The following is a 21,258-nucleotide window of genomic DNA, read 5'->3' as shown; positions in this document are numbered from 1 at the left end:
GTGTGTATGTGTGCATGCGTGTTTGTGTGTGTGTATTGACACCTACATGGCATGGTGGTGCAAACAGTCTGGGGTTTGCTTCTTGCCCCATCTCCCTTGGCGGTGTACGCTCCCACAGACACCGAGTACGCCGTGTCTGCCCGCAAGTCCGTCAGAACCACCTCCTGGAGAACGCAGAACCCAGAACATCAACCACACGGGACCGGAACGTTCCGAACACAGTTGGTTAAAAACCAGAGCAGACTAACATACTGGTTATAACTAGTGCTGTCAAACGATTAAAATATTTAATCGCGATTAATTGCATTAATGTCATAGTTAACTCGCACATTTGTATCTATTCTAAATGTCCCTGATTTCTTTTTGTCCCATTCTTTTTTCAAATTTTAATGCTCTTATCAACATAGAAAAGTGGTTCGGATTGCTTTGTGCAAATATTTTTTTATTGAAAACAACATTGCAATCGCCTGGCTTTGACGAGGGGGCGGAGAATTCGCATCAGCTGTGTGCTTGGCCATCAAGTGGTATTTCAGACTGGACGTGCTGCGATGATAGCTCAGTTTACAACGACAAAACACACAGATCGCTGGTCTTGTCAATAGAACCATTTGGCAACTTTTTAAAAGTAAACTTTCCATTAAGAATCTTATTGGCATCCATTTCGGCATCTCGCGCTCGCCATCCACTCAAAATGTAACGTTAGCCTACTACCAGAGAATGTCTAATATCCTTAAACAGGCTCTGCTACTACTCTTTAGCCGGCTCGCAAGCCAAACAAGTGTGTGGCGTGCCTGTTGTTTTGTTTCCGGTCTAGCTAGATCCGGTGTGGTGTTGTAGTTTTTCTAACGTCGGTAAGTTGTTGCAACAGCATGTGAAAAAAACTACAAAGTTTGCTAGGCCAAAAAGAGCGTTAATCGCGCGATAAAATAATTGACGCCGTTAATTTGGGTTTGCGTTAACGCCGTTAATAACGCGTTAAACTGACAGCACTAGTTATAACATAATGTGTTATATCTAATGTGTGAATATCTAAGTGTTGAAATATTTATTATTGTTGTTATTATTTAACAGCAATCAGTCACAGATTTACTCACGTATCGTGTTTCGTCATCGCTTTCCCACTACGACCAAACGGGACAGAAAGTGGGAGGAAGAGGTAAAACGTTAAAAAAAAAACATCTTCACATCAATATTAAAATATGATATTTCCCCCCAGGAATTCGTGAAATAATCAGTGAGTCTCATAAGTTTGTTAACTTTGTTTACATAAAAAGACTTCCTATTCTTTCAGACCTCTGTTCTATCCGTACCTGGGAGTCATCGATGAGGATGTCCCTGATGAGGGGCTGTCCACTGGGCTCTCCGTAGTTCATCCTGACGTAGTGCACCTGGTACCCTCGTATCTGACCGTGCTGGAGTTCCACTGCCGGCGCCCGCCACCACACCCTGACGGCCGAGGCGTTGAGCGCCTCTGCCTCTACACCCCGTGGAGGGCCACTGGGAACTGGAAAGGCATTGTGGGTAGTATAGAGGTCAAGGGTGGCAGAGGAGAGAGCAAGAAAACGATGTCCGGCCTGAAGGGGTGTTTTTTGCGAAAATCCAGAAAACACGTCAAGAATTTGATGTAATTTTGGGAGGAATTTGACGGCTTAAAAAAAAGACCTTCAAAAATGGTCTAAAACGTATTTGGTGGGGATTGAAAAGTGTAAAGAAAATTAAGACAGATGGAGGAAACACTTCAGGGATGGAGGCACTCATAAAAACGAGAGCAAGCAGGGAGAAAAATATCAAGAGATGTTTGTCTCGTACTGCATAGGGCCTTGAGAAACCCTTCCTTCAAAAAACCACCACAGAAAAAGCATGAGTTTCCATTCAACAACATTACAACAATGTGCATGAAAAAACATGATAAAAGAGGAATGTAAAGAAGAATTTCAAACTACTTTAATGCTGAGAAAAAGAAGAGAATTGCAAGGCTGAGGGATTAGAGGGTTGTCACCCCTCAATACAAAGGGAGTTTTAACCGGTGAGTCATTTCAGGGTTAGCTGGTGAGGTGTACCATTCTCTTCTTTTAGGGTTTTTCAAAGTTAATGTTTGATATCAAGCAGAGGAGAGAATGTATGGAAAAGGTGACAAAAAGCAGGAGGAAAAAGGCAGGAGAAAGGGTTGTAGCAGGAGGAAGAGTTGAAGGAGAAGCAGGACAGACTCGGCAGTGTATTGTTCAGTCCAGAATTACTTTTTGAGTAGCAACTTGAGACTGGTCCTGGCCAGACTCGTCCATGAGCTTTAGTTGAGTTAGGTAGTTGTAATTTAGTTTGTTGTTCAGAAAGGTTTGGTTAGTACACTGCCTCAGGGCCACAGGAAGGGATGTTAGAGGGTCAAACCATCCAAAGAAAGGTACGGGGGATGTTTTGGGACATACCATCTTCCTCTGTACGGACAAGCAGCTGCAAGCTCTCCGGTCCTTCTCCGGCCTCCGTCTGTGCTCGCACTGTTATCCCATATTCGGTCCATTTCTCCAGGTTTTCCAGGAGGTATGGAGAACTTTCTGGAGGGATTCCGTCCACGCGCTGGGAGGTACGGTTCTCCCCCTCCGTGATGGAGTACTGGATGGAATATCCCGTTATGACTCCATTCTGGAACTCCTCAGGGGGTGGAGCCCAACTTACCAGGATGCCGGTGGAACTGGGGCTAGAGCATGTGACTTCCTGGGGAGGGGCTGCGGGCACTGATTGGCCAGTTGTGAGGAAGTGGAGGGATTGTGTTGTGTGGATGGGATTGGTCGTGTGTGTGGTTCGTTTGATAGGGACGGGACATGGTGAGGTTTGAAGCGGAGGATGGGGTGACATTGGACAGACGAGAGACAGGAAACAAAAAACAGGGACAAAAAATAAAAGATAAAATGAAAAATAAAACACTGAGACCTTCTACAGAAAATGGAGTCTTAAAACCAAGATGGTGGTGAACACGTAGCAGTGAATGACCAAAACGTCCAACTCGATTTGATAGAAATGCAGACTCCACACCAATGAAGAAGAGGAATGGGTTAAAAGAACGCTACACAAGAACATTGTCTACATAGAACATGTAACGTACCTTGGCCTTATCTCTGTCCCCCCATCTACAAACCTCTCGGCTTTCTTGAAAGACGGACACTGCTACATGCATCACTAACTTAACACACAAGACCGTTTCTTACCTTTGCAAGCAAAGCTTCTCTGTACCCTGATAGCAGACCTCAGATTCAACTCACATTGACAAATTGAATTGATCACTGCAAAGATATCGGGTTGGTTCATTGCAATAGTCTCAGTGGAGCCAAACTGCCAGATTAGATTTGAGGTATGTTGTCTGGCATAAACACTGCCATGCTGTAGACATCTCTCAACAAAATATTAGATGTTGTTCTCTAATGACATCTGAGGTCTGTTATGTCTCTCTCTCTCTCTTTCACACACACACACACACACACACACACACACACACACACACACACACACACACACACACACACACACACACACACACTGGGAGGCATGGGGCTTACGTGTCTGGGGTGTGTCGGTGGACACCTCGTTGGTGTAGGCCCCGATGCCATGCTTGCTGCGAGCAGCCAGCTGGAAGGTGTAGGTGGAGAAGGGCTTGAGGTTCTTCAGGAGGTACGAGGTGGAGGGTTCAAAGGTCACCTTCTTCTAAAGAGACGGGCAACAAGGATAAGTTGGGAGATAAGTGTCTATCTCACACTAGAAATGTGTACGGCTAACTGCGTGTGTGCTACGCGTGTGAGCGTTTGTATGGGTGTCAGTGTGTGTGTGTGTGTGTGTGTATAAGTGTGTGTTTTGTGTGAGCGTGTGCGACCTCACCTCCTCTGTGTCGTCAGTGCGGCGGTACACCAGCTCGTACCCGGTGATCTGGTTGTCAGGGCCGCTCTGCGGGGGGGCCACCCAGGAGAGGAGGATGCTGGTCTCTGATTTGGCCTCGCCCTTAAAGTCTGATGGCTGGGATGGAACTGAGAGAGAGAGAGACATGAACTATATCATATATAGAACTAGATATCAACTCACAAGTATTTTATAAACATGATTTATTGGAATCTACCAATTGGTTTCATTTTTCCTCTCATCTGGGACACACAGACACACCCACTCTGGGCAGTCTTACCTCCAGTCTTGGCTATGATCTGAAGGTCCTGGGACAGGGGCCCGTCCCCTACAGAGGTGAAGGCCAGGACTCTGATGTAGTACGTCTTATTGGGGGTCAGGCTTTGGATGGTGATGAAGTTTGCACTGCGAACCATCTGCTTCTCCCACTGGGAAAGTATGCACACACACACACACACACACACACACAAAGGCACGCACACGAGCATTAAGACGTGAGCACGCACAAACCAATTCCTCGACGAAGCCCAGAGGAATGGGCAATTATAGTCATTACAGGATGTTGAAATATTGTTTTAATGAAATCTAATTGAGTGGTGATTAAACTGTAAGTATGTGGGCTGTAATTACAGAACTCACAGATTAGTAAGACATCAGAAAGATATTATGGGTGTAAGAATACCACACATACACACACAGCCAATATCCACCCAACCACACACACACACACCTCTCAGGGCCCCCTCCCTCCCACACACACACACACACACACGCAGACACACACACACACACTGACCTGGTTGACCTGCAGTGTGCTGTCAGCAGTGTAGTACACCCTATATCCCACCACCTGCCCGTTAGCCTCCTCCGGCTCATCCCAGTGGATGATGGCTGTGGTGGTGCTCAGCATACGACCCCTGACCTGCACGTCCAAACACACCCAAACTTTATTGACAACGTGGCTGACAAATAAACCAAATGTGCTTTACAGGGATGAGGGGATCTGTGATGCCTGTGCCAATTAAATCCATTCTTTTTCTTCAGGTTTGCTCGACCTCTGACCTGGCGGGGCGGTGAGGACGGCGCCTGCTCTGAGGTGCGGGCCTCCACCGTCTCGCTGGCGGGGCCGCGCCCGATGGTGTTGACGGCAGCCACGCGGAAGTCATAGTGGGAGTAAGGGCTGAGCCCGCCCACACTGTAACGGGTGGTGGCGATGCCGTCGATCTCTTTGTAGGCGTCGTCCGATCCCTTGGACCGGTGCTGGGGGGGAGAGGGGGGGGGGGGAGATAAGGGGTGAAAAGGTTACTGTTAAGAGAAGTAAATGACAGTGTGTATGTGTGTGTGTGAGTGTATGTGAGTGTGTGTGGATGTGAGTGGGGCTAACCAGTAGTATGTAGTAGGCCACAGGCTCAGGGTTTCCAGAGTCCCAGGTGAGGGTGATGCTGGTCGCAGTTCTTTCCGTCACCACTGGGGTGCCTGGAGCTTTGGGAAGGGCTGAGAGAGAGAGAGAGAGAGAGAGAGAGAGAGAGAGAGAGAGAGAGAGAGAGAGAGAGAGAGAGAGAGAGAGAGAGAGAAAGAGAGAGAGAAAGAAGAGAGAAGAAAGAGAGAGAAAGAGAGAGAGAGAGAGAGAGAGAGAGAGAGAGAGAGAGAGAGAGAGAGAGAGAGAGAGAGAGAGAGAGAGAGAGAGAGAGAGAGAGGGGAAAAGGGGATTTAAAGACCCAATTTACACTTAATTGAGCCTAACAGTCATCGACCACAAAAGAAAATGAAAAAAACATCAAATGGGTCAGGCACACACACATCTACACACACACCTTTGACAATGATCTGCGCCACCGCTTCGATGACGCCCAGCGTGGACATGGCGACGCACGTGTAGTTGTTGGACTGGCGCACGTCGCCCAGCTCCAGCACGTTGCGCCCGATGGGCATGTCGTCCTCGGGGGTCAGGTCCTCCGTGCCCAGCATCCACTTGACGTAGGGCATGGGCGAGCCCACCGCCACACACGTGATGTTCACACTGCCCCCGGGCATGATCTCACTGTCCGCCGGCGGGATGGAGAAACGCGGCGGGACTCGACGCACTGATGGTGAGGGGTGGGGCGGGGGGTGGGGCGGGGTGGGGGGCGAGGATTTTGAAATGTGAGTCTCAAATACAGTTGTCTGCCTGTTGCATCGTTTGTTGTATGGTACAGGACGGAGTGTGTGTGTGTGTATTATGTAAAATGGTCTGGCATGTCATGTTTGGTTGCCAGTTTCCATTAGGAAGTAAGATAAGATAAAACTTTGCTGCCAAAGGGAAATTTGTCCCTTGAAAAACATCAACAACAATGTCCAGCAATTTACATACTATGCATATTCATTTAAAAGATAAATAATTCACAATGTACAAAGTGATTACTCCAGAATTGTACACAAGCCCCTTACCCAGAGTAGGACTGCATTAAGAGCATTAATGGGCTGTAAGTACACCGTACAGTGGGTAGGGATTTTATAGTATATTGTACGGTATCAAAATATTCAGCTTTAAAGGTACATGGTGAACAGCAATGATGGACAATTCACAGCACACACACTCATGCACAAAACTATTCAAAACTGGAAGGATTTGAAAGGAGATGTGATAGAATGAGCACCCATGTTAGATTTTCACACACACACACACACACAAGCTGTATTTCCAGCACTATATCCAGCCGCACAACACTCACTCATGAACATGGACACATGCGCACACACACACTCAAAAGCACACTAGCATGCAGGCACACGCACACGATCGGAAGCTTCCGGAGAAAATGTAGGAGAAGAGGTTTTATGAGGAGAAAAGGGAGCCACTCTGAAGTTACCCACCTTCTCTCAGCTCTGGAGCAAAGTAGGAACAGCCGTAGCGAGAGAAGAGAAGAAGAAGAAGAAAAGAGGGCACGGCAAAGATTAAAGGAGGAGCGAGAGAGGGGGAGGACAAAGGGGGACAGGGTCAGAGTGTCAGTCCAAAGATGAGAAAGAAGTCCTGTAGGTGTCTGTCTATTGTGGAGCCTGGACTATAACTTGCTGTCTGTCCTTCACAGGCTTTGTACACTCTGATTTGTGTGTGTCTGTGTGAGCTTGTTCATAAGATAGAGACAGAGAAAGAGACAGAGAAAGAGCGAGAGAGCGAGAGAGAGAGAGCTTGAGCTAGACTGCGAAAAGAGAAGCTGAACGTGCCTTGTGTGTCTTTTCATATTTTTGTGTGTGTGTTTAATGCGTTGACATTATGTGCGTGTGTTTTCCCCCTGGAAGTGTTTTGTAACTGTCAAAAAAGACGCAAGGCTGTTTTATGTTTCAGCAGGGCAGACAAGCCAGTTAAGAGCCCAAGGAGCTGATCTCTCTCAGAGCGCCTGTGTCTATGTGTATGTATGAGTTGTCCTTGTTTTGAGTGTGTGTGCGAGTGTGTGTGAGCTATGCTTTCTTGAGTGTGTGTGCGAGTGAGTGCAGTAGACAGGAGCCCTCAGGAACCCAAATGTCTTGCAGAATTGAGGAGAAACACAAGTCTTAAAGAGACAGCTGTATGTCTCATTTCTAAAGTTTTAAGTGTTAGTAAAGAAGGGCACTGTGAGCAGTTATCTGGGTGAAAGGTCCTAGCCCTCGGAAATGTAAAAAGGCATCAAATATTGCACTGTATGTTTCTTTAAAACAAGTTGTAAATGTTCATGTTATGTATTTTATATTATGTTCATTGCATTGCATTAATTGTGTAGATCTCAAGTTGCCGGTTTAGGTTGACGTCTGTACAAAATGGGTTGCCAGGTCTGCCATTGAACCCTCCTCACCTCTGACGTAGAGATTAGCTGGAGTGGAGTACCGCGTCCCGTCACTGTTGGTAGCAACGCACTCGTACTTCCCTTGGTCTGACTCCTCACTTAGTTCAATCTGCAATGCACCTGATGAGGAAGAGTGGAGGAACGGAGGAGAACAAGAAAGAGAGAGAACATTTAAAGCACATTTAGAGGAAGGTGAGAAATATGCAAGTTCTATTTACAGTGCATATTTCAATTGAGCAATGGGTGACACTATTTTAGCTAGAATATATGGTGTTAGGCTTAAGGTATTTTAGCTGAAAGAGGTTTGGTGGGGTAATGCTGGCTTAAAGGACGCCAGACATCTACTGGCAATCATAGTCTGAAAATACATACAAAAGTTGTTTTCATGACAAAACAAAATGAAAGTATGAATAAAATTTGGTGCGATGCTTTAACACATAAAGAACAAAAATGTTATACCTTCCTCTTACGATACATTAAGAAAACTCAAGAATGGAAAAAATATATTCAAGTTTTGGGGATCAAAAATGACCCAACCATAACCTTGACAACACGATAACCCCCATCCCCCTTAGAATCCACCAATGGGATCAGGAGAGTGATGTCACAAAGCCCACAACCAATAAAAAAGAGGTTAAGACATCGACCATTCTCCAATCAGCTCAGCGGAGGGACAAAACCAACAAGACCTCGGAAACAGACTGATATTCACGTTGTCTTTCAACCCTGAAAAAAGAAAAATTGGCAAAAAAGTCAACAAGTTGCTTCCTGCTAAAGCAGCAGACCAAAGAGAAGGTAAGGAGAAAGATAAGGGTGGTGAAGCGAAAAAAGCACCCATAAAAAACTTTATCAAAAAAGTGGTTGTTTGGGGCTTTTTGACAGCAATGGAAGACATAAAGGAGAAAGAGTGAAATTGAACATTTGACTGGTAAAAAAACAAAAAGTGTGTAAGTGTGTGCGTGTCGGTTTGAATCTTCACCATCTGGACTTTTAGAGCAGAGAACAGCTGGGAGGTAAACAAGACCAAGGCTTGATTGGACAGATATGAACAGGGGCAGGAGGGGGGGGGGGGGGCAGGAGGGGGCGCAGGTTCAAAACGAGGTCAATACCCCAAAAAAGAGTAGAGGGGAAAAAAAAGAAGATACAAATGATATATTTAATTATAAAAAAATAAAAATTACTGGGTGCCATAATCCAATTCATACATATTTTATGACGTCTAGAAATGACCAGTTTGCAATTTAAAACCAGTAAGCTACTTGACATAAAGGCCTTATACGGAGAGTAGGATGGAATGGGGGTTGAAGAGAAACAGGGAGGATAGATTATACTGCACAAAGACATGGAAGATATGGAGTACTGTCCGTCACGCAGCACAATGATGGAAAAGATTAAATTATGCGGAGGGAAAAAAGAGGAAGTTGGAGGGAGAGGAGGCCACAAGAAAGTAAAACGAACGGCTTGCCCAGTTCCAAATACGTGATCTCACCCCCTTCAACCCTGAACATTTCTGAACAGATCTGAAAGGATGGAATAGGTGTGAATATTAAGCCCCATTTTGGTCCCATTTTGGTTGCTACTAATCCTATGCTTTCATAACCACAAGAAGTGTGGGACTAAGAGCGGAAATGGAACTAGGCCTGTGTGTGAGTAAGGTTGGTGGTGCGTGTGTGTGTGTCTTCCCGGAAGCCTTACCTCGTATGGGCGTGCCACCTGATTGGGCAATGAATGCAGACGAGATTAGAGAAGAAGAAGAAGAAATTGTTAGTATTTGGACGTAAGTGAGGAAAAGAGGCAGGGAAGAAAGAAAACAAGAGGGGACTTGTATAGGAGAAGAATCTAATTGGAGACAAAAGAGAGAGAGAGATTCGGGGGGAGTGAGAGAAACAAGCTAAAAAGTAATTAACTTGAGTTATATGCCTGAAGCAGGACAGTAGGAGCCAAGAAAGAAATTAAAATAGATAAATAGATAGAAGCAGGTATAATAGTACAGTATTGGGTGTGGCGAGTCCACAGGGAAACAGGTGCTTAGTGAACTAGGCCTCAAGACTTGTGGGAATGTGGCTGTGTCCTAATATACACACTTGCATACTACATACTTACTACTCTGTGAAATCTACATAGCAACAGTGACAAATTGGCTTCTTTCCACATTAGAAAGCGGTTGTGCTTTGTAGTATGCAAGTCCATATACCAGAACACAGTGTATGTCTGGGAAAGTGAAGGCTGGGAAGCTTGTTGCCATTGATTTTCCAAGCCAGGGCCTGCCAAGGGGAACTAAAGACAGTCATCCTCAGCAGATGAGGTATTGACCGGGAAACAGGAGTGAGAGAGTAAGTGAGGAACGGAGGGAGAGAGACATTGAGTGAGTGATTGAGTGAGTAAGTGACCAAGGAGGGCAGGAGTAGATAGCATGGGTGAAACTGAGGAGAAGAAGTTAGAGGCAAGGTGTTGGTGCACAGCTGAGAGTGTGTGTGTGTGTGTGTGTGTGTGTGTGTGTGTGTGTGCTTGAGAATTTTTAATTATATTCTATAAACATCACATGTATAAATATGTACCTGTGTATCTGTACCTTCACACGCGTGTGGTACACAGTACAGTATGTGTGTGTGTGTGCGTGTGTGAGACCACTCGGATCATTAGGATGAGACATGCTCAAACAGTGTCAGTGAGGTAGTCAGCAGTGAGTGTGGAAAGTGAGAAACAGAGAAAGGGAAGGAGTTGGGGACTCAGAGCTCAAGCACTTACCAAAGGACTCTGTAGTTAAAGACACAAAGAGAGAAGAGACAGCACAAACAGTGCATTACAATTGGCTCAGAACACCCAAGCACACACGCAGAGTCCACTCAAAGAAAGGAACCCGTGGGCACGCACACTTCAACAGGTTAGTAGTAGTAGACTAAGATGAGCAACAATCAACAAGCTATCATTTTTCGAAACAGAAAGGCTAGATGTGTTATTTCTAAAAGTTCTCTTTGTATAGTAGGAAAGGACAAGTCAAGACTAGAGAGATCTTGAATACTCCAAAACAATCAAATGTTTTTTTCATTATCTTCCGGAGAACCTGGATTAGGAAACATTTAAGGGTGGAGCCAGGTAGAGAGAGAGAGAGAGAGAGAGAGAGAATTAAGCAGGGGTTGGGAAGTGTCGTCCAATCACAAGCAGGTATACTAGATCTGGGTGGGACCCAGGGACAGGAAGCTGAAGGAGTACGGAGTCTTGGCCACAGAGAAGAGAACCTGTAGAGCCCCCACTCTACTGTGGAATCAATTCCCTGTCTGGTCTTGATGGACCAAAAAATAATTCAATTAGAGATAAGTCTTCCATTCATCTTTCATTTTGACTTTCTGTTTACATCAGTCTATTTAAAGATCGCTAATCATGGTTGTGTGGTTTGGTGCTCATTGAGTCTGAAGCTAAATGTAGCATCCCGAGATGCGTTAACACACTGTGACATTGCAAACGGATGGAGAACTCGTGTGGAGCTTAAAGACCTAGCTCCAATCTCCTGGTGTCCGTTGGACACATTTACATTTACATTTAGTCCAGGGAAGTCCACTAGATTCTCCACAGAGGTCAGAAGAATTCTGACCTTTAGTCACAGAAGTGGGGGCTGCCGTTGGGGGGAGATTCCCTATACGTCTCACCACCATCAGGAAGACAACCCCCCCCCCCCCCCCTCAACACACACACACTAAACCTGTTTCGACTATATGACTACAGCAGAACATGGGGAATGCTTTCGTTTTCAGTTTTTGGAGGGATTGTTGCCTTGTTGTTATTTGTTGCTTTGCTAGTACTTGTCTGTATCGGGGGGGTAACATGGTGGTGAGGGTTCAGGAACCCCCCCCCCTCCTCCAGGGGTTGAATAGCAGAAAGGCGTTTCATCTCGAAAGAGGGTAAAATAACCTGGCAACTGCTGCACATGAGGATTGAGTGGAGGAGCTGAGGAGAAAAGCTAGTTACCGCAAAAAAAGAAAACAGAGAAAGAAGGACAATTCTGGAAACATCAAAAGCATTAAGGGGACGGAGGGAGAAAGATAGATAGGCAGAGAGGGATTTCTTACAGGGGTAAAAAAAGGTTTACTTGTGCAGCAGAGGCATTACCTGAGCGAAGCTGCTTAATGCGTCCATTGTTGTTGGTGGTGTTGACTGGGAGGAAGTCCTTGAACCAGGAGATTTCTGGGTCGGGGTTGCCACTGGCGGCACACAGCATAGTGGCGGTCCGAGATCGCTCCACCACCTTCAGCTGGGGACCCATGTCGATGGTAGGGAAGCCTGACGGGAGCTGGTCCTCTGGAGGAGTCAAATAAAGGAGTCATTTTACATGTGATTCACTGCTTTTACTAGAGAACCACTAGTCTTTGTTAAGAGTCAAATAGAGGAGTCATATTGCACATGATTCAGTTATTTTGCTTGGGAGGGGAATCAAGTTCTCTGGAAGAGCCAAATTGAGAAACTCATTCCTCAGTGTATCAATCATAATTATTGGGAAGTAGCATGTACTGAAATCACTACATAGGCAACCTAACAGAAGGTAAAGTGTAAAAATAAAGATACATGGGCAGGAAGTGTGTGTGCATGTGGTTTTGTGTACGTGAGTGTAGGGGTTGGTTATGTATGTGTGTACAGTGTGTGTGTGGGGGTTTTAGTGATTGTGTGTGTGTGTGTTTATATGTGTGTCTATGTGTCTTTATTACCAGCTAAATCCTTCCTCCCTTCATTACTCTGAATCCTTAGGGCTCTGTCCCGCCCCTGTCTACCGGCCGCACAGTCCTCATTAACGGGAAACGGGCACCGAGGAGATGCTAATTTGGGCGGTAGCTGATCGAGCTCAAACTGGCGAGCTAGGTGTGTGTATGTGTGTGGCCTTTTAACAGCTCCGGTTACAATCAATCGCGACACGGAGGAAATAGAAACATGGAAATAATAAACCATTAGGACAAGGAGTCAAATGTGTGTGTGCGTGTGTGTATTTGGGATTTTCCTTTTTTTGTACTTAATATCAACTTCCTCCTCCACATATACCAAACCTTTATGCTTATGTTAAGTGACAAGACTAATGTGGCACAGACAGAAAGAGTGACAGACAGAGAGAGAGAGAGATACAGTAGAATGCCAAAGAGACACACAAGAGAGGAAGATTGAATGAAAAGAATGAAACAAAATGAAAAACTGTGACATGGGGTGAAACTTGGGGGAGCTATTCAACAATTCTCGCTCTGTTAACTTTCATTATGAATAGGTTGACTTCAAAGGCAGCTACTTACAGACACAGGAGTTATGCATTCAATTTCATCTACCTGGGCTGTGTGAAGGGAGGTAGAGGATAAAGAGCACAGAGCACACTATACAAACACTTGGAAGTACTGCAAAAGGGGGTGGCAAAAGAGTGCTCTTTCTCTCTATGACTCTGTCTCTTTTGCACGCGTGTACTAATGCACACACACACACACACACACACACACACACACACACACACACACACACACACACAGGGCCCTAAGGGACCCATCCATCATGGGAGACAGGTGTAACTCACACCAGGGAGGGTGTGTACAACAAAGCTGCTAATGCCGTTAAGAACCCCCTCCAGTCACAGCTGAGCTGAAATTCTACACCACAGACACATACAAACACACATACAAACACACATCACAGCATGTGTGAAATCTGTCTTCAACCTGTATGTGTGTAACTGTCAAGGTGATCTGGAACACTCATAGGCTCATGCCTATGGCGCAGAATAAGCAATCGCTTTGTCTTCCAGCCAGTCTCGCTGTCATTCAGTCAGGATGATAGGCTGCATCATCCCCACAGGAGACAAGTGAGGACTCAGAGCCCAGTCCTCCCCAAACATGTACTTGAACTCATCCCTTCAGCAGATAAACAAGAGCCCCATTCATTCTCCGCAGCACACAGTGGCTCTGTCACCAGGGCTCTCTGTCTCTATAGAGGCTGGAGGAGAGAGGACATGACTGGCATTTAGACGGGGAATCAATTACAGCCAATTAGCCAGTCCCAGGTGGCTTCTCTCACAGCTCCACAATGGGCCCTTTGAGCCAGGAACGAGGCTAATCGTTCCATAAAGCCTGTCTCTCTGGCTGGGCTAAAGAGCTGTGTGTGTGCATGTGTGCATGTGTTTGCAGATCAAGAAGAGATTGGAAGTCGAATGTCTCACATTCATCTTTACAAGACGCCCAAATGTACAAGCAAAACGCTTTTCATTCAACCGTGTGAATAATTGTGTGTATTTTGCAGTGTTTTTAGAACGTGAAGTTAGTATAAGGACACGCTTACACACTTGCACGCGCACAAGCACGCACACACGCACACACACACACACACACACACATACACACCCAGAGTAATACACGCTCCAAAGTTGTTTGTGAGACAGCTCCAGATGGGCCAGAGATGCAATGAGGATACAAAAAAGTGGTCTGATGTTGTAAATTATTGAGAAATGCTGAGGGCATAAAAGTTAAAAAGTTTGTGTGTTTGTGTGTATATGTGTGCCTGCTTGCCCCCAGAGCGTGCCAAGCCAAGCTGTGTGATTATTCACAGTTCAGAAGGTTCACTCACTAAGGCGAGTGAGACATACACTTTATCCTCTATCTCTGGGTCTCCTAATGGATGCAAGCTAACGCTAACACTCATCTCTATCCTAAAGGACTAGGGCTAACGCTAACATAAATTTCCCCCCCTTTTAATGGACTGAAGCTAATGCTAACACCACTGTGACTATTAATGGACTGAGACTAAGGCTAACACGACTGTTACTATTAATGGACTGAAGCTAAAGCTAATCTCAATCTGGGATAAGGAGATGGGGTACTCATAGGAAAGATGAGCTTGCTTGATCACAGGCTGGGGGCTGATCTTAACGAGAGAATTAACCCAGAGAAACATCTTCATTGTAAGATCTGGATGTGTGTGTGTATGTGTGTGCGTGTGTGTGTGTCCACCCACCCCGTAGGACATTGAGTCTGGTGGAGGCAGTGATCTCCCCGGCTGTGTTGGACGCGTGACACTCGTAGATGGCTTCGTCTCTCGGCGTCCGTAAGGGCTGGATCCTAAGAACCGAGCCAGACCCGTCGTCAAAGTCAATCACCTGGGACAGGAGACACACGGGTAGCAGTGAGGGCAACGGTCAGGAAAAAAAGCCATTATTTTATATCTTAATTCTCTATAAAATCTCTTTAAAACATCTTTGGGCGTGAGAAAGGTGCTGTATAAAGAAAAGGTGTTTTTTATTAAAATTATTATTCTCATTGTCATCAGTATGCCATATGTGTGCACTGTTTTGTGTCTGGCGGTACTGAGTCTGCAAAGAGGCCTCTAAGTCCTCAAATATCAATCTCTATGATGCGACGATTGCGTACAAATATTTATCCCAATGATACACCAGTACCACACAATCGTTTCCATAGTTTTAAGATGTTTATCTAATAAACTCTGACCCAAACATCCCTGGGGAGTTTTTAATCTCAAGCAGGAAGTGACCTTCCCAAACTCTAGAAGAAGTATAATTATTAGAAGGATGAGACTGATCTTGGGGCAGCTCTTTTTTCACCCATTCTCATTGGAGCCTTTGGTGATCATGGGTAAAGCTCCTGGGAGATGACAGTCTAAATGAAAAATCACGATCCCCTCAAAACTAATATGGCTGCCTCGTGCAATATCAGCTGCTTCCCAGCCAGCATACTATCAGCAGATATGATACAGGTTGATAGCATCATATTATGATTTCAAGTCTCATCGCTTGTGGCCTGCAGGTACTTTTTTTAGAAGATATATAGAAGACGTCATTGCAGAGTTTGATCCTTTTGCTGATCTATTCTGGGCTACACAGAGAAAACTTGCAAAATATGGTTTGAGCTCCAGCAGCATAGTTGACTGCAGCATAGTTACATCTGCAAGGCTAAAGCCAATGAAATCAACAGGACAGACTGGTGCTTCACCTCAAATCTCTGGTTGCTGACTTTCTTGCCCTTCTTATTCCAGACGATCTTGGGCTGGGGGTCACCTGTGGCCTGGCAGACAAAGGAGGCCACACCACCCTGCACCCCCGTCTGGTCTTCTGGTGTTCTTGTGAACCTGGGTGGTGCTGGGGGAAGGAGGGGACAACAATCATTATCTGTGTGATTGTGTGTATGTGTACAATGTAACTCGTTCATTTAGCAGACGCTCTTATCCAGAGCGACTTACAGTAAGTACAGGGACATTCCCCCCGAGGCAAGTAGGGTGAAGTGCCTTGCCCATGGACAAAACGTCATTTTGAACGACAGGGAATCAAACCGGCAACCTTCTGATTCCTAGCCCGATTCCCTAACCGCTTGCAGCCAAAGAGACAGACAGGCCGTGCGTGTTTGTGTACTGTAACTAGGCGTGATTATAAGAGGACGTGAGTGTTGCGCCAAAGTCTTTCCTTCCACAGAAGCAACCACAGGTGCATCCTGCTGTGATAGAATACTGCTTATCTCATCTTGATTAAGGAGTCAGAAAGTAATCTCTGAACGAAAGGTTTTCACATATACTGCTTAAATCCAATATAATTCGGGCTGTATGAAATCCCCATCTGTGAGAGGTGCATGCTTTATGATGTGTGTGAGTGAACAAAGAGAAAAGGAGAGCAGGACATCAGGAGAGAGAGAAAGACAGAGAGAGGGGTGTCTGTACTGTACATGTGTATGTGTGTTTTGTATATGAGAAAGAGAGGTAGAGAGGAAGAGAGACTGAGGAAGAACATTTGTAGGTTTGAACTTGTGGTGGCATTCCCCCAAACTTTTCCCATGTGCGTGTAAACGTGTGTGTGTTTGTACGCATGTGGGCATGCATGTGTGTGTGTGTGTGGCTTATTTAGATGTACATGTAGGACTGTGTTCCATCATGTTTCCTTTCTGTACTCATATCAGCAAAGGAGCTTAATATTCACTATCTCGTTCTCCCTCCCTCTTTCTCTCTCTCTCTCCACCATAAAGGATTTATGAAGTATTACTCCTGACATGACCACTAAAGCCCCGGGTTCTACCAACGCCATCAATATCATAACCGGCTCCACGGCGGGATTGTAAAATCATGACATCAAAAGATTCTGCACGTCAGTCACGGAACGTCACCGAGAGCTTGGCTAATGGCATTCCGGCCCGACGAGAAAATCCCTACTTAGGGGCTTACCGCCAACCGCCACGACAAAGGGAGAGAAATTGCTTTTTGCCATTTTTTAAAGGAGGGAGGGAGAAAGAGAGAAAGGGAGAGGAAAAAGAGAGAGACAGAGGAAGAAAGAGAATAAGCTGTTTGGTGAGAGAGAAGGTGAGCAGAGAGAAAGAGGAAGTAGAGAGAGAGAGAGAAAGAGAAGGAGGTTAAGGACCAAGAGGAAACGGTACCTAACATGCACAGAGGGCACCCAGCTGCCCTCTCACCTCACCTGCTCTGACTCTCATATGCTCCTGGAAGGCCCTCCTCTACATGAACCAGCATCAAGGGCAATGTGGGTGGGAGAGAGAGATAGAGTGAGAGAGAGATGGAGAGAGAATGAGGAGAGGGAATCGCTGCCTTAATCCTCTCGTTAATCTCTCACCCACAAAACAAATGAAAAGTGTAATGCTGGTGGTGCCAAGCTAAAATGGCTACATGGATATTACCTCTCTCTCTTGCCATCCATCTCCCAATTTCTTTCCCTTCCTTCTTTCTAAACTATTCCTATAAATCACTTCACTCACCATTGTGCCTAAATACTCTTTGCTGCCCAATCAACGTCTCTTTCTTATCCAGTCTGTCTCTCTTCATCCTTCCGGTGCTTCCTTCTCTTTCTCTCTTTTGTCACTTTCTTTCTATCTCTCTCTCTGTCATGTGGGTTTAATAGTATATACTGTGTGTACACAGTACTACACTTTCACTGTCTTGAAGCCCTTCTAAGCTCATTCCTTCCCCCCTCTCCAGTTTTCTCCCCCAGGACAACAATGTTCCATTACTGGAGGAACAGACCCCGTTCTCTCAGGTCCATGTCTTACCCACATAAAGAACCAGCTACAGTGGATTAAGTAGGCGAGAGCGAGAGCATACAACGTAAGTGGAGATCCACTGAGATAGAGATTTAGATGGAATTAGAGTGTGCCAATCTTTGTGTATGTGTGTGTCTGTGTGTGACATTGTAATGCATATAGTAGGAACTACATGGCAGATGGTGTGGCTTACAAAGTCAGCCTGATGACGGTCGCCATCCACTTTCGAGTTCTGAGGACGGCAAACTTTGATACTGGTGTGTGTGTGTGTTGTATCGAAGTTTGGTCCTTCAATAACATATCAGAAGGCCAGGGCACAGTTTGGGTTAAAAGTGTAAGCTATGTTAACGCAGAAGGTATAGTGTTGAAAGCTAGCTAGTTTAAAAAACCAAAGGTATAAGTAAATTCTTACAGCCATCCTTGGAAGTGTGTGTGTGTGTGTGTGTGTGTAGAGTTGAGTCGATGCTAGTCTATTTCTGCTCAGAGTCAGGATAGTGTATCATTGCTCAAAAGTAGGAGAGAATAAATGGCTACTGAACCTGAACGTTGGATCGATAGTAGGCACATCCTCTTTAAAGACTTTCAGTTAGCGTCTGTATTTATGTGTGTGTGTGTGCATCAGTGTTTGTGTGTGTGTGTTTAATAGATTTAAGAGAGGCTCTAAAGACTATTATGAATGTTGGCATCACTTGTCTTGTATTTGTGCCAACCTCTTTGTATGTGTGTGTGTGTCTATGCAAAAATGTGTGTGCATGTGCAGATGCAGGGAACGAGAAATTAGGGGAGATGATTCTTTTCCTGATCTGTGTGTGATCTGTGTCATTGGAAGGGTTTTGTATGTGTGTGTGTCATCTGTGTGTTTGTGTCATGATTTTTGGATAACCAGAGAAATGAGGCCAGTGCCAGTGTGGAGCCCTGGCCAGCCTCGTTAGCAGTGATGATACAGAGAAGGATGGGCCGCTTCCAAACAGCGTTACTTAAAACGGGTTGTCCTGAAGTGAAGACACTAAGCGCAGTGTAGCGGCTAAAACACTAATGAATTCATTGAATTTTAAGTTTGCCATAAACAAGAGTATTTTGTTTGAAATTACATTGACTATGAATGATGAATCAACTCATTCTTTGAGTATGATCTGATAGGTTACAAGACCAACCAGAATATGCAGATCTCAATATCTTGACCTCTATGAACTGTGATTTACAATCTTGGAATTGGGTTTTTAACATTTTTCAACTTTTACTTTCAATTGTTTCAGATGACATTATTTAGCATGAAGATATATCTAGTCTGGAACATGTGATTTGGGAGGATGCTTGCAGTGGTAAATCCTTCCTCTTCTTGAGCTTCAGTTCACCGGCCAGCAACCAATGATCCGCTAACATGCAATGTGATGCGCATTACTTCCGACGCCAATACCGATGTTTGTCCAATTACTGTGCACACTCACCCTGCCCTTAGCACAGCCTGCTCGGTTTGGCTAGCTCAAAGTTAATTAGAGTTAATTTGTTAGAAACACATGAGGGAGGAATTAATCAAATAGAGGCCTCCTTTTATGCTCAGGTCATTACTAACACATGGACTAGCCGCTGGATTCGCTACTTAATGGGTCAGACACAGCTTTCCCAAAGAGCGCAATAAGGGTGGGTGCTTCTCAGCGCTAGTCGGGGCCCATTACTTGCGGATGGACGCACTGCTAAGCTAAAGCTAAGCTAACGCTAACCGGGACCTCGTTATTTCCAGATGGATGCACCGTTAAGCTAACGCTAAGCTAACGCTAGTCAGATCCCATTACTTGCGGATGGACGCACATCAATGCTAAACACTAATAGCTTTGTACCCTGCTCTCGGGCATTCCGGCACAATGGGATACTTGAGCACACAGGGGGCAGACGGAACCTCTTTCTCATCAACATGGTCAATGTTACAATGCTCATCACCAACCTAATTCATCTTCTTTAGGATTAGCATTAATAGTTAACAAAGGAAACCTTATTGAAGTATTCAAGAAGTACAATTACATTTTGCTAGCTGTGTCATGAGCAAAAGGCTTCAGAATTTAAAGGCCTTTATTTACAATTCTGAAGGAATTAACAAGCATTCCTAAACTGCGGAATAGCCATCAGTGGGAAGATGTTTGGAATTATGGGAAATTGAGACCCTTTGACCCACTTGCATCTTCAGACAGCAAGTCAGAATCCCTCTATCCATCTCATCCATGTAACCATCCAATCTATGCTCCCTCTAATCTCTGATCCACTCTTAACATTGTACACACATGCGCGCACACACACCCTCGAACTCCCCCAGTTCTCAGAAGGCTTCAGGCTATCATGTTATTTCTCACACATCTGTCTGACCTCCACTTTAAATGCCCCTGTCCTTACTGGACATATGCTGACACTGACATTTCTGCCCATCATCCATCACAGCCTTATCAGCTCTTCACAGACCTGAGGACGTGTGGCACACTCTGCTGCTTTAAGTTGCTTGGTGTTAAAGTGTACCGCAACTACCGTGTGGGTCGCGGGGCCAACGGAAGACACACACACGCGCACTTGGAAAGCCATACAATGACTTAATGCAAGGTAGAGTTGAGATTAGAACATGCTATTTCAAGTACATTCACATTGTCCAGTATTCTCACGTGAAAGCTTGAACACGCCTATCCTTCAGTTGGCCAGGCCGCTGGGTAGAAAAGCTTGAGCTGAGCAAGGCTGGCAGATAGTATTCCTACTGACGGTTGGTGACACAAAGAATCAGGCTGTTAACATGGTGCCACTCATGGGGGGACACTGGTGCTTTGGCCTACTTTGGCCTGGATCAGAGCATTATTCCTAATCCAGGAGATAGTTGTCACACACACACACGTTCAGGCACACAAACCCCCTTCCACACACACACTGACGCACACACACTCAAACAAACACGCGCACGTGCTTCAAATAGTCACGAAAAATACATTCTGTCACATGCAAACAATCATCAGAGACCACTAAAGGCCTTGTTACACCAACACTGCCTGAATATTGCACATATGTTGCAGAGTCACGCAAGTTGCAAACCCTCCCAAAAGCACAATTTTTGCGAGGCTTGCCTCAGCAAGTTCTAGTTAGTGTGTGTGCACACATGTATTTTTTTGTACTACTACTACAACTGGATTTTAGGGGGATTAGGGTTCAGGATATGTTTTTGGGTTAAGGTTATGCTTAGGGTTAGGAAAAACTGGAATTTTTGAAATGGACTGAATTGTGAGTCCACACAAGACTAGTAAAACAAACACGTATATGTGTGTCTTCCGGTGAACCATCTTTTTAATCTCGAAGTGTAAAAAACACACACAGGGACATCTGATCTCCCACCACCTTAACTCAACCATTCTTGCTCTCTTTCCAGTTATCATAGTCTGCCCAATGTAATGCAGACACAGAAAGGAGCAGCGAGAGAGACATGAGAGAATGGGGGCAAAGTGTTGAAGAGTGAAATAACGAGAGAGTGAGGAACAGAAGGGGCCACAGAGAGGTGAAGAACAGGAAGAGAAAGAAAGACAGCAAGAGCAAGAAAGTAAGAT

General features: G+C 45.2%; 1 protein-coding gene and 1 long non-coding RNA gene across 6 annotated transcripts in view; one reads left to right on the top strand and one right to left on the bottom strand.

Moving 5' to 3' along the window:
* Positions 1-21,258, bottom strand: part of ptprdb (protein tyrosine phosphatase receptor type Db) — a 66,565-nt gene that overhangs the window by 19,353 nt on the left and 25,954 nt on the right. For 3 of the 5 annotated variants that reach the window (XM_084686647.1, XM_084686646.1, XM_084686648.1), the window contains 15 exons: positions 15,647-15,792; positions 14,655-14,796; positions 11,790-11,978; positions 7,692-7,802; positions 5,697-5,966; positions 5,267-5,376; positions 4,945-5,142; positions 4,679-4,804; positions 4,163-4,310; positions 3,865-4,010; positions 3,549-3,693; positions 2,424-2,729; positions 1,311-1,504; positions 1,095-1,121; positions 47-164 (listed from right to left, as the gene is read on the bottom strand). In XM_084686647.1, coding sequence (XP_084542773.1) covers positions 47-164; positions 1,095-1,121; positions 1,311-1,504; positions 2,424-2,729; positions 3,549-3,693; positions 3,865-4,010; positions 4,163-4,310; positions 4,679-4,804; positions 4,945-5,142; positions 5,267-5,376; positions 5,697-5,966; positions 7,692-7,802; positions 11,790-11,978; positions 14,655-14,796; positions 15,647-15,792 — 2,376 coding nt within the window. The remainder of the gene's footprint in view (positions 1-46; positions 165-1,094; positions 1,122-1,310; positions 1,505-2,423; positions 2,730-3,548; positions 3,694-3,864; positions 4,011-4,162; positions 4,311-4,678; positions 4,805-4,944; positions 5,143-5,266; positions 5,377-5,696; positions 5,967-7,691; positions 7,803-11,789; positions 11,979-14,654; positions 14,797-15,646; positions 15,793-21,258) is intronic. The other 2 variants (XM_084686649.1, XM_084686650.1) reach the window with 1 other exon arrangement.
* Positions 665-1,418, top strand: LOC146236673 (uncharacterized). Its single transcript, XR_014740906.1, has 3 exons — positions 665-851; positions 1,072-1,156; positions 1,292-1,418. It is a non-coding gene; the product is annotated as an uncharacterized LOC146236673 (long non-coding RNA).

Source organism: Hypomesus nipponensis, chromosome 22 (genome assembly GCF_054491055.1).
Source record: "Hypomesus nipponensis isolate SF chromosome 22, ASM5449105v1, whole genome shotgun sequence".
NCBI lineage: Eukaryota > Metazoa > Chordata > Actinopteri > Osmeriformes > Osmeridae > Hypomesus > Hypomesus nipponensis.
This window is presented reverse-complemented; position numbering and strand designations above follow the sequence as displayed.